Source organism: Nicotiana sylvestris, chromosome 2, assembly GCF_000393655.2.
Source record: "Nicotiana sylvestris chromosome 2, ASM39365v2, whole genome shotgun sequence".
NCBI classification, from domain to species: domain Eukaryota; kingdom Viridiplantae; phylum Streptophyta; class Magnoliopsida; order Solanales; family Solanaceae; genus Nicotiana; species Nicotiana sylvestris.
The window spans coordinates 73,928,705-73,944,914 of NC_091058.1; the positions used below are offsets into that span (position 1 = coordinate 73,928,705).

General features: G+C 38.9%; 1 protein-coding gene across 1 annotated transcript; it reads left to right on the plus strand.

Annotated features, from left to right (window-relative positions):
* Window positions 1-1,573: 1,573 nt before the first annotated feature.
* LOC138885079 (uncharacterized) lies at window positions 1,574-3,086 on the plus strand. Its single transcript, XM_070165975.1, has 3 exons — window positions 1,574-1,645; window positions 1,745-1,795; window positions 1,851-3,086. The coding sequence occupies exons 1-3, from the start codon at window positions 1,574-1,576 to the stop codon at window positions 3,084-3,086; spliced, it is 1,359 nt and encodes a 452-aa protein (XP_070022076.1).
* The last annotated feature ends 13,124 nt before the right edge of the window (window positions 3,087-16,210 follow it).

Below are 16,210 nucleotides of genomic sequence, written 5' to 3' on the forward strand. Positions count from 1 at the left end.
GCAGCCGAATGTTACCCCGGAAGCTATCAAGCTGTTACTGTTCCCGTTCTCTGTGATCGGGGAAGCTCAGACTTGGCTAACTTTGCTCCCTATCAATTCTATTGTCACCTGGGAGGAATTAGTCAAGCAGTTCCTGAATAAGTTCTACCCACCCAACAAGACTGCAAGACAGATTGATGAAATATTGCAGTACAGGCAGCAGCCGACTGAGACCTTGCAGAAAACTTGGGAAAGATTTAAAGGGATGCTAGTGAAATGTCCTCACCATGGCATTCTAGACCAGATGCTCGGCCAGAGGTTCTACATGGGGTTAGCTGACAATCAAAAAGCAAATGTGGATGCTTCAGCTGGAGGTGCATTTTTGAGTAAGACATTCACCGAGTGCAAAGTCCTTTTTGAAAAGATGTCACAGAATTCGAGGTGGATGACTAGAGGTACAATACTGGCACCCATAGTGCATTCAGTTCATCTTGACCCAAATAATTTGCATGTAGAGAACATGACCATACTCATGACTCAGATGAGCATATTGACAAAGAATATTGATGAGATGGGTACAAAACATGTGCACATTGTTGACACAATAAATGGAGGATTGTGTACACCTTGTGTTAATCAGTCATATGTGTGTTCATGGAGTGGAGAAGGTGAAATTCAAGGGGAAAGAGAAGATATGAATTATGTTAACAACTTTGGGGGTCAACAAGGAGGACAACAGTGGAGACCGGTACAAAATCAGCAATACAAACCAAATATGCCACAGCCTGGGGGTATGCAACCTCAAGGCCAAATGGTGCCATTTCCATATCAGAGACAGCAGGGCTATCCACAGCAAAATCAGCAACAATTAACATATCAACCACCTTCTCAGCAGCAAGACAACAACATGGTGGAGATTAGGGTTATGCTTCAGCAACTCATTGGGACAAATGGTAAAATGCAGGAAAAGTTGGCAGTTCATGATTCAGCTATAAAGAACATTGAAACTCAGTTGCGGCAGTTGTCTATGGCTTTAAACAACTGCCCCCAGGGAACATTGCCAACGGACACAAATATTAACCCCAAGTAGCAAAACCCAAATCAGCAGATGGCAGTAAGTCTCCAGAATGAGAGAGATTTAGACAAAGCGCAGGAAGTTGCACAAGCCAGCAAAGAGACTACGCCAGCCACTCCAATTCCAGTAGAGGTAAATGAACCAACAGACCTTACTGAAGTGGTGGTTGAACATGGTCAAGATGAAAAAGGTAAGGCTAAGGTAAATGAACAAGCTGCAGAACAGGTGGTGCCTCTTGTGCCACAAAACCCCAACAGAGAGAAGCCAGCAAGCAGTGCACAAAGGGTGATACCGGCACTATTCCCTCATAGACTGGTAAAACAAAAGAAGGAAGATCAATACAAGAAATTCATGGAGATGCTGCGTCAAATTCAGTTGAATATTCCTTTGATGGATGCCTTGAGGGAGATGCCAGGTTATGCGAAGATGATGAAGGACCTCATGTCACGGAAGTTTGATTTTTAGGACTTATCTACAGTGACTCTAACGCATATCTGCGGTGCAGTAGTGATAAGACCGATGGCCCAAAATATGTCCGACCCAAGTAGCTTCACTATTTCATGCACGATTGGGAGTTATGCCTTTGCAAAGGTATTATGTGATTTGGGAGCCAGCATAAATTTGATGCCTCTGGTTGTATACACCAAACTGGGCATTGGCAGAGCTAGACGGATTTCAATGTTACTGCAGCTGGCTAACGGCACGGTTAAAAGGCCAACTGGGATTCCTGATGATGTGTTGGTACAAGTGGGGAAGTTCGGTGTTCCCTGCAGACTTTGTTATTCTGTACTGTCAGGTAGATGAAGAGATACCTATCATTTTAGGTAGGCCATTTTTGGCCACTGGGAGAGCACTGATCAATTGTGAGACTGGGGAATTAAAAATGAGATTGAACGATGAAGAAGTCATATTCAATGTTCAGCAATCCATGAGGAGACCTAGTGAATATGCTAATTACTCCCTAGTGGAGGCAGTGGATGCGATCCTGCAAAAAGATGATGTGACCCTGACTGCTAAAGATCCATTGGAGGCATGCCAGACAAATTTAGAAGAGATGGATAGTGAAGGGTTAGCTGAGTGGGTCATGGCACTTGAAGGCCAAGGATTTTGGAAAAGGGAACCTCAGTTCGAGTCCCTTGAGTTAGAAAAAAAAGCTACACCTCCAGCAAAGCCATCAGTAGAGAAACCACCCAAGCTGGAGCTGAAACCACTCCCAGCTCACCTCAGGTACGTTTTCTTAGGCCCTGATTCTACTTTGCCTGTCATTATATCATCCGGTTTGCTAGATGTGCAGGTAGAACTGCTCTTACAGGTACTGCAGGAAAGTAAGACTGCCATTGGCTGGACCATGGCAGACATAAAGGGTATCAGCCCATCCTTCTGTATGCACAAGATTCTCTTGGAAGAAGGGCACAAACCTTCCAGAGAACATCAACGAAGGCTGAACCCGAACATGAAAGAGGTAGTGAATAAGGAAGTGATCAAATGGTTAGATGCGGGAATCCTCTTCCCCATCTCTGATAGCAATTGGGTCAGCCCTATCCAATGTGTGCCGAAAAAGGGAGGAATGACTGTTGTACAAAAGGAGAACAATGAGTTGATCTCAATTCATACAGTCACGGGATGGCGGATATGCAAGGATTACCGGAAATTGAACACAGCCACCCGGAAGGACCACTTCCCCCTGCCATTCATTGACCAAATGTTGGACAGGCTGACCGAGCGATCACACTTCTGTTTCTTGGATGGATATTCGAGGTACAATCTATCAATAGCCCCTGAAGATAGAGAGAAAACATCCTTCACTTGTCTGTATGGCATCTTCGCCTTTCGGAGAATGCCTTTTGGGCTTTGCAATGCACCGACGACATTTCAATGGTACATGTTAGCCATTTTCACAGACATGGTGGAGGATATTATGGAGGTCTTTATGGATGATTTCTCTGTGGTGGTAGATTCATTCGAGGACTGTCTTCACAACTTAAGAAGAGTGCTCAAAAGATTTGTGGAGACAAATTTAGTGCTGAACTAGGAGAAGTGCCATTTTATGGTACAGGAAGGGATAGTCCTGGCATCGAGTGTCCAGTAAGGGAATTGAGGTTGACCATGCTAAGGTTGACGTGATTGAAAAGCTACCACCGCGTACTTCAGTCAAGGCGGTGAGAAGTTTCCTTGGGCACGCCGGGTTCTACAAGCGATTCATAAAAAATTTCTCCAAAATTGTTAACCCATTATGCAAACTCCTTGAAAAGGATCACCCCTTTGTGTTTTCTAATGATTGCAGGTTGGCATTTGAGGAGTTGAAGAAGAGATTAATGACTACACCCATCATTATTGCTCCCAATTGGGAGCAACCGTTTGAGCTCATGTGCGACGCAAGTGATATGCCATAGTAGCAATCTTGGGGCAGCGAAAGGATAAGTTGATGCACCCGATTTACTATGCAAGCAGAACGCTACGCGGTGCAAAACTCAATTACACCGTGACGGAAAAGGAGATGTTAGCTGTTGTTTTTGCATTCGACAAATTCAGGTCATACTTGATTGGATCGAAAGTTATTGTTTACGCTGACCATGCAGCAATTAGGTACCTGATTGAAAAGAAGGAGTCAAAGCCACGCTTGATTCGCTGGGTTCTTCTGTTACAAGAATTCAATCTGGAGATACGTGACAGAAAAAGGACAGAGAACCAAGTAGCTGACCATTTCTCAAGGTTGGAAGGAGCTGAAAAGAAGGTAGAGGTTGAGGATATAACAGAGACATTCCCGGATGAACAATTACTAGCAATGACAATGGATGAGGCACCATGGTATGCTGATATTGCTAATTATTTAGCAAGTGGTATTGTACCTTATGAACTCTCCTCAATTCAAAAGAAAAAGTTCTTTCGTGATTGTCGGTATTATTATTGGGATGAACCTCTATTGTTTAAAATATGTGTAGATAACATGATCCGGCGGTGTATCCTCGAGAAAGATCAATATTCTGTTTTGCAGGCTTGCCATGCTTCACCATATGGTGGACACTTTGGAGGAATTCGGACGGCAGCTAAGGTGTTGGAGTCGGGCTTGTACTGGCCTACTCTGTTCAAGGATGCCCATGCTTGGGTTAAAAACTGCGATGAATGCCAAAGGACTGGCAACATATCTCGTAGACACGAGATGCCAATGACCACAATTCAAGAGGTAGAGATTTTTGACATGTGGGGGATTGACTTCATAGGGCCATTTGTCAGCTCGTATGGTAACAAGTACATATTGGTAGCAATTGACTACGTCTCCAAGTGGGTCGAAGCAGTGGCTCTCCCGACCAATGATGCTAAAGGGGTAATAGAATTTCTAAAGAAGAACATTTTCACACGTTTTGGTACTCCAAGAGCTATACTCAGTGATGGCGGAACCTATTTCTGCAATAGAGCATTTGCACGACTGTTGGAAAAATATGGAGTTCGTCATAAAGTGACCACCCCGTACCACCTACAATCGAACGAGCAAGTTGAAGTGTCCAACAGGGAGATTAAAAGTGTCCTTACAAAAATAGTGAATGCAACAAGGACTGACTAGGCAAAGAAGCTGGATGATGCATTGTGGGCGTACCGCACAACCTTCAAAACCCTAATTGGTATGTCACCGTACAAGTTGGTGTTTGGAAAGGCATGCCACCTCCCAATTGAGCTAGAGCATAAAGCACTTTGGGCATTGCGGCAGTTGAACTTAGACATGGAGACAACAGGTACTAATAGAGTCACTGGATTACATGAGCTCGAGGAATTCAGGTTCCAGGCTTTTGAGAGTGCTAGATTATACAAAGAAAGGATGAAATTAATGCATGATAAGCACATCTTGGATCGAAACTTCAAACCCAGAGATCTAGTGTTGTTATACAACTCGAGATTGAGATTGTTTCCGGGTAAGTTAAAGTCTCGATGGTCAGGACCCTTCAGAGTGGTGCAAATGTTCTTAAGTGGAGCTGTTGAGATTGAATCAGAAGATGGGACAAATAAGTTCACAGTAAATGGGAAAAGGCTGAAACATTACCTTAGAATGGCTGAAGAAAAAAGGGATAAAGTGGTAATCACTTTGGAAGAGCCCCAGTATGCGAATGAGGAGTGATGATCAAATGCTTACATCATGCCGCGACGTTAAATCAGGCGCTGCGTGGGAGGCAACCCACGAGTGTTGTTGTTAGTGTGTTCATGTAACTTCATAAAATAAAAAATGCCAGCACCGCAACCGCGGCAAACCGTGGTGGAAGGCAAACATTCTGCCTCAGATTTTACATTCCACCGCGACCGCGGTGAGGCGTGAACATTCTGCCTCTTTTTTTTAAACCCACCGTGGCCGCGGTGGACCGCGGGGTACCAGGTATTTTTTTTTTCTTTTCCGTTTTTCTTATTCTTTTCCTCTTTTTTTTAATTTAATAACCCCCCTATTATAACAAAAAACCCCTTCCCCAAATATCAAAACAACTGACATCCCTCCTCATTCTAATTTTTCATCTCCCTTTCTTCACAACCCTAACCCCCAAATCCCTTCTTCTTCTCCTTCTTCTTCACTCATACTAACATCCCCCACCTCCATTCCTCTCACCCATTCTTCAACTAAGGTATGTACTTACCTCTCCTCTCTCTTTTCTATGGTTTTGTGTTGTATTGTGTTATAGCTTATGTAGTTTTATGTTGATATGGTGTTGTAATTGTTGGTAGATTTTTGTAGTTTCTTCTTGTTTTTCTATTTAAATTTTGTTTTTGACCATGATTGGTAAAGGGGTTGTTTATTTAATGTGGTGGAACGGTGTTGTTGGTGGGTGATTGAATAAAGAAAGTATGGGGTGTATGGGTGTAGTAGCATATTTGATTTGGGGAAGTTTTGCTAGAGTCACATGGGCTGTGTATATGAAGATATTTGTCTTTCCCACAAGGTGTTTGGGGAATTACTCCAATAGAGTTATAAGGAGCTAATGTGACATGGTTGTGGTGAAGTCTGAGTAACCACCCATAGTCACACACTTCACTCACTTACTCACTAATAGGTGTTTCGTTGTATGACAGGTACAATGAGTTCTTCCAGGAAGAGACGAAACACCGGGCCCTCCGCTAGTGGACCGGGAGGCTCCTCACGAGCTATGAGCCAAGCCAGTTCACCTCAGTTCTATAGCACTCGGTTTGTATCCAAATCAGCGGAGGATAGGTACAACTAGAAAGCAGCTAAGAAGTTGCAACATGAGGTGCACATTGATCGAACGGCTTTGGAGGTGGAATGCCCCAATATTTTTAATGAGCTGAGGTGGTGTTAGTTGGACATCTTCTTCGAGGTACCAGAGGAGGCTAATGTTCAGCTAGTAAGGGAGTTCTATGCGAACTTGCTAGAACATGAGAATGGGATTGTGACAGTGCGCAATACCCCGATAAATGCATCTCTCAACACCATCCGCAAGGTACACAGGCTTCCAGTGTTCAGGGGAGAAGTTGATCCTTATCGGACTTTCAGCGCTATACGGGCCTTGTGGGGAACTCTTCTTGATACTATCTGTGTGCCGAATGGAGAACGCCTATGGATCACGCACAGAATTACACTTAACTCCCACTGTCTGAATTGGGAGGTTAAGTGTTGGCTCACCATTGTCAACAGTCGATTGTTGCCATCCAACAACACGACAGATATCAATCTACCACGGGCGTCCGCAATCCACTGTTTCATGTCCCACAGTGATTTTGATGTGGCCTGACTCATCCATGAAGAGATGTTCATCAGATCACCTGAGCTAATCAAGGGCCACTACTTCCCTTCGCTGATCATCGGGCTGTGCCATATTGCTAGAGTCCCTAAAGACCCTCGGGTTGATGGGAGATTACCACTGAAAGCCCTATTCCAGGCGAAAAAAATTGGAATTGGATGAGAGCCGGTGGTGAATGTTGATGACTCTAACGATGATTCAGCTGATGATGATGATGACGCGGAGATAGCTGAGGTTCCTCCTCCTCCGAGAGTTGATGTGGCAGGCCTATCACAGCCACGCCGGAGCACCCGTATGACAGCTTTGGAACAGGAGATGGATGGGTTGCGTACCGTAGTCACTGATTTGGGTGCCCGTATTGATGTGGTGGCTGATAGGCAGGTGAAGTCGGAGAAGAAATTCTTGGGCTGGTTGAGAGCTCTGGGACGTGCTTGCAACGTGAACCCAGGAACCGTCTCCGATCAGGAGTGAGCTTCAGGGAAGTTCCTCAACCTCACCGTTCTTTAAATTTTTAAGCCATGGGGACATATATTCATTTTAAGTGTGAGGTGGGGGATACTTCATTGTATATTTGTAATTGTAACAATTGACTGTTTGATTTTGTTTGTTTTGTCTTGCTTTGATTCTTTTGATGTTAGAGTAATAGTTCATTAGGAAAGTTAAAATAGTAAGTGACGTGTCCCGACGACGAATCTTTTTCGGCGGGGTTCTTGAGGGACTAAGTCGAGAAAAAAAAATGGAATATGGAGACTCTTCCTGATGACTGATCCTTTAGAAAATTTTCTTGAGGGAAGTTAGTCTAGAGAAAAGACCAAAAAAGATTTTTTTATTTTTTTTAGGTAGTGTAGTAACTCCCCCTTGGTTTTTCTTTGGGCCACGGTTCTTTTCCAAGGGTTTAACTTGAACCGGGTATAAGTAGTTTTTGTTTATTTTTGTTCCTTTTAGTTTTTAGATTAGGACTAATGGGCTACGAGCTAAATTCGAAAAAAAAACCTTAGCGTTTATACACTTGAACACAATAGACACTAGAGTGTAACGCTTAGCTTCATTGGTTGAATCCTGTTAAAGTGCCTTAAAATTGTATGTTTGAATCTAACTTGAACACTCAAAAGAGAATGTCTTGATAAACCAATCCGGAGTGAGTCATGTGCCATGTGTGTGTGAGTTTTTACTATATTCCATGATTCACATTTGATGCCTAGAACTTGCCCTGTGTGTTTGCAAAGCGAAATTGTAGTTTCATTCAGTTTAGAAGTGATATAGGCATTTCTTTGTTGAGCCAGACATATAAAGTAAACCCACCTGAATGCAATACAACTTAGTTAACCCCGTTGAGCCTATAAGCCTGTTTATTTGGCAACCACATTGCGAACCTTACCCAATTGTTTGAATAGCCTGTTGTTTGAACCCTTTTACCTCCCAATAAGCACTTGAATTGTATTGAAAATATGCAAAAGCAAAAGTGTGGGGTGGTGGTTTATTTTTTGAGTGGAACCATTGAGATAGAGAAAAGATGCTGAATTCTGAAGCATAAACGAAGAAGCACCACAAAAAAAAAAGTTATAAATAATTATAGTGGTTGATAAGTGGTAGCTTGTACAAATTGCACCTAATGGATGAGGATGTTTTAAATAAATGTGGTGGAGTGTCTGGTTGGCACAACTATGATCTTTAAGTTTAATGTAATTGTATTAAAAGTGCTTAGGGAGGTTAGTCACTATATCCAAATATATCCTACCCGTCCCTTAGCCTACATTACAACCAAGTAAGTCCTATTGATCTTAGACTGAGTGGGCTCACTTAGTAGAGTATTACACTACGGGCAAGCCTATGGTGCATCTTTGTGGCATGTGAATGTTCTTTTTGAGAGTGAGCGAATTTAGTCTATCTTAGTTCCTAATTGTTCTAATTATCATTACATGTGGAACTACTCTCTTGTGTGATGCGAGGGCATGTGATTTATAAAGGAAAGGTAAGTCTTGACTCTTGTATAGAGTGGTTTGAGTAAGTGCGAATGTTGCATGGCACGAAAGGTTTGACTCTTGAGGTAAAGGTTGTTCACTATTAGGTGCAACTTTTGTAAAATGTTCATGGTATGAGTCGTTAAGGGAAAACCTTAGGGAAGTAATTTTGATGGAGTGTGGTGGATTGCTCGAGGACTAGCAATGATTTAAGTGTGGGGTGTTGATAGTAGGCTATATAGTTGATATTTACACATTAATATGACCATGCTTTGTTGTTTTTTTAAAGGTAAATTGCCAACAAAATGCTCTAAATAGTGTTCTTTTGTTTCGCAGGGAATATTATATGTGAGGAAGCAACATGGAGTATTTTGGAGGCGATAATATGAAGAAAACGCCCACTCGAGAAGTACCCGAGCACGAAGAAGCAGAAAATGGTCTGGGCAAGAAGTCCACCGTGACAGATTAAAAAAAAGTGAGGCAGAAAGGTCAGCTCTCACCACGGTCGACCGCGGTCTGCCGCGATTGCGGTGCACTGTTCACGCTGCTGGAAGTTTGGGGACCAAAGTGTAATTTCGGGGAAACTTTTGTAAAACCCTTATAAGCTTTAGAAACTCGCCTAAGATTGTTTTTAAGCTTGTTTTAGACTACTTTTGGAGGAAGAACAAGTGTGAGAAGATCAACCAAACATTAGAGTTTTTTCTGTCTCCTTTTAATTCTTGCAATTTTACATTATGAACAATCTAGTAGTTTTTTCTTATTTTGTTATGAGTAGCTAAACAATTATCTAGGGTTGATGGAACCAATTGTTGGTTGAAGTTTTGACTCAATTTATTATAATCGAGCCGGAATTATTATATGATTGTTCAACTATATTTTGTATGGTGATTAATTGAATGGGCCCTTGATTAATCATGTCTAATTACCTCATATTGCTTGAGAAAGAATATTAGGTCAGACAGCTGTTGAACAACACCACTTTTGGGTAATTGAAGAGATTCATTACTTGAACTTAAAAGTGGGTTTAGAGATAACAAAACTTTGGTGGGATAATTTAGAGTTGCACACATATTGTCAGCTAGAGTAGTTCGAGAGAATGCTCTAGTAAATTATTATAGTTGATCGAGAGATAATTACAATAACCCATAACTCTTAATCCTCATAGAGTATTACGACGAGATTATAGCGAAAGAGTCAAGACCTAAACTAGCAATTGGGGAAATCACTGCCCTAGACCTTTTTACCATTGAATTATCTTTGCTTTAGCTTATTGTTATTTTTAATAGTATTTGAAATAGTTAAACAAAAACCCAATCTTTATTGATCAAAAATCTTGCATCTAGAAATTGGTTGAGTTGATAATAACATTGCCGAAGAGTGTAATAAATAGGTTAGTTCCCTGAGAATTCGACTCCGGACTTAAAACCAGATTATATTTGCAGCGACCGCTTTATCTTTAGAAGACACTCTGCTAGGTGTATGACCTATCATGGTAGGATTAGAGTTGATATGGAGTAGAGTATAGAGGACAAAGCATAATTTTATGTTGTGGTTAGCAGGACAACAACAAATGCTTACCGCCACCGGGGAGAGAATGATTAAGATGGGGATTGCATGTGAAGACTCCACTTGCTGTTTATGTGACACTGGTGAACTGGAAACAACACAAGATCTGTTTGGGGCTTGTCCATGGGCTACTACTATCTGGGAAGATATATCAAGCTAGATTGGGCTAGGCATTCTACGAGGGGAAGTAATGCAAAGCATTGTGAGAATTAGGAGAAATCATTGGAAGCTATTTCAAAAGGAGGTCCTCACAGTTGCACTAGGGGCTACTGTTTATCATACCTGGACAACGAGGAATTGGAAAATCTTCAAAGACATTCTTGTGAATAAGGAGTTTGTTATACAACCGATTAAAGAGGAAATTAGGGAAAGAATAGATATGTTACAAGGAGCACATAGGGCACATAGATGTAGGTTGTTCATATAGAGAATTTGTAACTAGATTCTGTTGCTGGGAGGCCTTATACTATTGACACTCTTCCTCGAAGGTGGTCAAAGTATATGGTGCTCTTTAGGTGTATTCTTTATTTTGTTTATGATAATATTTCACTTTTATTGCCAAAAAAAAAAAAAGATTATCATTTGATCATTTCTTAATATTTTGACAATAAAAATGGATAATTTTTTTTAATATACTTCAAAATCTTCGTCCTTATTATTAAAAGAAAATAGAACGTCCCAATTGCTTTTTAAAGCCTAAAATCATGTCATCTCAATATGAATTATCATTAATGTTTCTAATTTTTTTAAAAATCAAAACTATGACTTACGTGCACTATATCTTACGTGCCCTTAAATATTAGACATAAAATTGTTGGATCAATTAGTTACTTTAATTTCATTTAAGACACACATTAATTCACTTTTTTTCCCCATAGAATATGTACCCATGAAAAGTAACATGTTAGAATTATAATTATGTAATATATATATATATATAGTTCTAATAAGGAAAAGATTTAAGTAAGGTAAAATTTTAATTGATTTTAAAGTCCTAAATTTTAAGATTTTTTGCCTAGTTCAAATGGGAAAAAATTTAATAACCAAAATTTCAATCGCTTACAAAAAACTAAATATTAGGAGAATAATTAAATGAATATTTTGTTTAGTGTGAGCTCCATTTTTAAAGGGTATAAAAAAACGAACGATATTTCAATAAGGGCTTTCGTGCTTTTAATATAATTAACTAGTTTCTATGTTCGTGCCATACACGAAAAATTTCGTGTCAAACATTAATAAACTGTATCAAGAGTAATAAACTTTCACTTGCGTATATATTCTACAACTACTTGTCACTACTAAATATGTGTGATTTCATAATCGGTTAAAACAAAAAATGAAGAAACTATATATGAAAGTCATATTTCTTTTGATAAAGATACATAGATAGATAAGGGAAAAACTGAGATAAAATGTCATTGCCTGTTGTACTGCACATCATCTTATGTTAGTTATTATTTCCTTTGGTCCATAATAAGTGATTTTTTTTTGCCTTTGGCACATAGATATTACTATAAGAAATCTTGTGTTACTGCTAGAAAATCATTCAGCTCCAATCCTAAGCAATCCAATCTCTAAATAGTCAAGAATTGTAGATCAACTATATGCTACTGCGGAACATGTTTAAAGAAAAAGGATTATCTTGGTTATCAAGAAAGCTTAATAAAAAAAATAAAATATAACAGAAATCTAATCAAAAGGAGTACTGTGATATTAAAACATCATTCGCAAGAATCCAACTTTAACCATGTTAACTTTAAAGAATAGAATATTCTGACTGCATGTTTATACAAAATTAAATCTTATTGCTTCTGCAGTAATCTTGCATTGAAAGAAACTAACTTCATACCAGATTTCATTAGAAATCAAATTACCTTGAAAAGTATCAAACCCAGTTAGAAATCTCGCTCTCATATTTTCCTTTATATCAAGCTTTTCCTTTTCAATGTAGAGAAGCAATTTTCCCGTGAAAAAAGAAGAAGAAGAAGAAGAAGAAACCATAAATACAATATTGAAGATGAACCATTGATGGATATTAATTATAGTTAACATAAGAGTACTAATGCCTTTGTTAGAAGTCTTCTCATACTCAATTTGAATTGAACATGATTTCGAATTCATGACGGAAAGTCGAGTGGACAATTTCAATAGTATTCAAAATTCTAAATATTAGGCAAAGCTAATTATTATTACAATTTTATCCAATATGAAGTATCTCTTTGAAGAAATAACTTATCTTTTTAAGGGCATAAAAGTAAGTTAATAGTTTAGGGATATTTTTGTCATTTAACATTTAGTGTTTAGCATTCGTGCTTTTATAATAATATAGATATGAATGAATATAAATATAGATATAAATATAGATAGATTGTACTATTATAAAATGTTCGGGTTATATTTTTCACATATCAATTATGTAATGTAATCATATGTTACTAGTCTACGAATAAAAAATGCTATGAAATTTGGATATACCAGTGTGTTGACAAACTTGAGAATGGGATAAATCTCTGGACAAAGTTGATAATGGCGTGGCCTACACGAAAGGAAGAAACAATTTGGTAGATTCTACTTTTAGTAAACCCCAGTAAAATTAATTGCCATAAGGCCAATGTGTGTTTCAGTCTTAATTTCTGTTGGAGCTTAATTACTCCTTTTGCTAAATTCAAATCGTAGAAATAACATGAGTTGGTCAGTTTCTGTTTAATGTTTTTTTTTACAAATAAAGTATCTTATTAGTTTTCAATGTAATTATTACGTCTAAACTCTAAACAACGTTGCTTATATATAATTATCAGTATAATTTTTGAAAGTTATAAATAATGATCAGTATTAAAAGTCAAATTAGCTATATATGCTAGTCAATTTGTAGCGGTACCATAAATAAGTATGCAACAAATCTGTCTAGAAATCCAGTATAAAAAAAAAATTGTATTAATTCAACCTCTTGACTTTGCGAATTTGCATCGGCATGTGCAATGTTGGCTAGTTTGCATAATTAATACTCATAATAGAAATTACCCAGAAAAAATTAAAAAGAAATACTCACAATTAAACATGAAATAACTGTAAGCTCAAAACATTATACCAGGATTAATATCCTTGTCCATGTAACCAAACCACCCCTAAAATCCCAAAAAAAAAAAAAAAAAAAGGGAAAAACTTTCTTGCCGCCTAGCTTCTAGATTACCAGACTTTTCAACGCCTATCCAAATCCATGGGAACGCGGTTTTGAAACTCTGCAAACCCAGATCATCGTCCCCAAATTTCCCCTAAATAAAAACCCCTTTTCCTCCTCTGAACCCTCTCACAATCAACAATGGCGTCGATCTACAGTTGTAAAGAATGCGGTACAAACTTCAACCTCCACACCACCTACCTTTACCCACCCGATTTTTACTTCGAAGCAGGCAATAAAGGTACTCTATCTTTCTCCGCCGTTGATTCCACCAAATTCAAGTTCGAAAAAGAAGATAAAATCAGACCTTTTTTTGAGACCATCAATTACTGGGGTATCCAAAGGAAAAGGACCAAAATGATGTGCATGAACTGTGGGAAGCTTGTCGGGTATGTGTATGATGATGGGGCACCCATGACTGATAGTCCGGGTCAGTTTCACTTTGGCCCAAGTCAGGTTATTCCTAGAGCCCCGAGGTATAGGATAAAGAACAAGGCTTTGAACATTACTTCTGAGACTTGACTTGTTCTTCAGTTTTTTAGTCAAAATTTTTAGATGCAGGGATTTGTATACGAATTTCGAGAGATGTATGATGCTTGTGTATATGAGATTTTTCTTTACGTATTCCCTTTTTGTGATTTGTTCTCTTTCGTGTAAATACTCATGCTGGCTGAATAAAAAGATTTCGTTTTTTAGCCTTTCTCTCCAACTATTTTATCAGTTGTATTTAAATTCCGTCTCAAAAAGAAATAAACGGATGAAACTTAGCTGATATCAGAATTTTGAATGGCTATTAGTCATCTTAAAATTAGTGAACTTGGGAATGCTTTGAACTGTTTCCTGTTTTGCTTGTATAAGATGTCTGAATAGCAATAGCATGTTAGTTTGCCAATGAGTAATTTGATGCATAGAGTTTCTTACTCTGCAGACAGTTATAGGCTTAGTACTAAGAAAGCTAGCAATGAATAGTTTGTCGACCCATTTTGAGGTCATTTGCAATGATTTTGCATATTTGATATTGTAATCAATAGGAGCCAGTGTTAAAGCCATGCATAAGTTTTTGCTCTGTAGTTTTTCCTTTTTCTTCCCTGCATTTCAATAATTTGGTCCTTGTCCTTCCTCATTAGCAGTTTCGTGGTGAGACCTTCCCGGCAAGATCTCTTGGCACCATTCTGATGATTTGTCCTCACAAATACCAAATACAGTTATTTGTCTGATTACTGGTAGATGGCATTCAGGGTCATTATAGCATGGCAAAATTGGATGTTTGTCCAAGATTTCCTTGTTGAGATCAAGCGTATGTGTGCACACATACGTGCTTACTTGCATGCTCCTTTATGGTATCCTGTTATTCAGAATGTTACCTCTGTTGAACTAATATTCAGAATGTTTGGTGATGCGTTTTCCGATTATCCACTTCAATGGCTTTCCTATAGGCTGTAGAAACTTATCTTTGAACCTCTCTGGTTTCTCTTCTAGCTATATAAAAGGATAACTACTGTGGTAATGTAGTAGGCAAAAAAGAAAGCCGATCTTGCTCCAAAATTTCGTGAATGAAACAACTGCAGACTTTTTCACTTAACATGCTTTTTCAGCATTATCTAGTTTAGGTGACTGTAGACTACCTTCTCCGCGGGAGCCATGGCTGTTATAGAAAGATAAACAAATTACTGTTCTTAGAATTCCTGACCATTGGCCTTGCCAAATTTTCTGACAACTTATTCGAGTTTCTTCTGGGAGATGCAATTTTGCACCAATTTGTGGAGGTTGAAGATCTATTATGTACTTCCCTTCCCTAGACGAACTAGGCATCCAGTCCTTAAGGTACTGGGTGTGTAGTTCCTCCCCTTACTAGATGTTATTAACTAACTACATAAGTGTAGGCTAGTGGTTTAGAAGTGTGGCGTCGATGCTATTCTATTGACATTTATTATAAAAAAGAAGATACCTAAAGTTTGCCAGAATCTTATTCAAAGACTCCTTCAAGGACCATCTAGTTCAAAATTTTTGCTAGCTTCTGCAGTATGACTCTTTGGCTAATCCTTGTTATCTACGGAGTCTTTTGAACATCAAACCTGCAAATCCTCCAGCATCTGGCCCAACATATTATGAAAGTCAACACCTTTTTGCTAGTATCCACCAGTCAAATTGTCCGTTTCATTTTCTTGTTTATGCAAATGGTGGACCATCCAAGAAATTCTGGTACTCCACTTGCTTATGTAACCTCCTCCCGATTAGATTCCTTATCAGTCATGTTCATGGATAAATGTCCATTTTTTCCCTCTCTCTATTGAGAAATGGTGCACAATAGAAATTCTCAGCCTACTATTGCCGCAACTTAGCTTCACTATGAGTATGATACAACTATTGTTCCTATCTCATCCTCGTTTTCCCAATCTCAGTACTATTTCTGATGGAACTGTTAAGGTGAATGAAGAATATCTACGATTACAGAGGAGATCAGACAGAAAGATAATCGGAACACAGTTTCTCTTTCTTCTCTTCAGAATCCACATAAGAAGGTGGACAGGCTCTGTCTCCTTCCAGTTCATTGAAAACAGGTAAAGCAAAAGTTACGAAGGGAGGAGGTTAACAACATTTGCCTATACTTTCTTAGAACAAGCTAAGGGTGGACAAGCTCCCATCTTTACATTGGAACATAGTTATCTTGTCATCATCTCTACTGGCAACTTGTATACAATAGATCTCCTTCTTG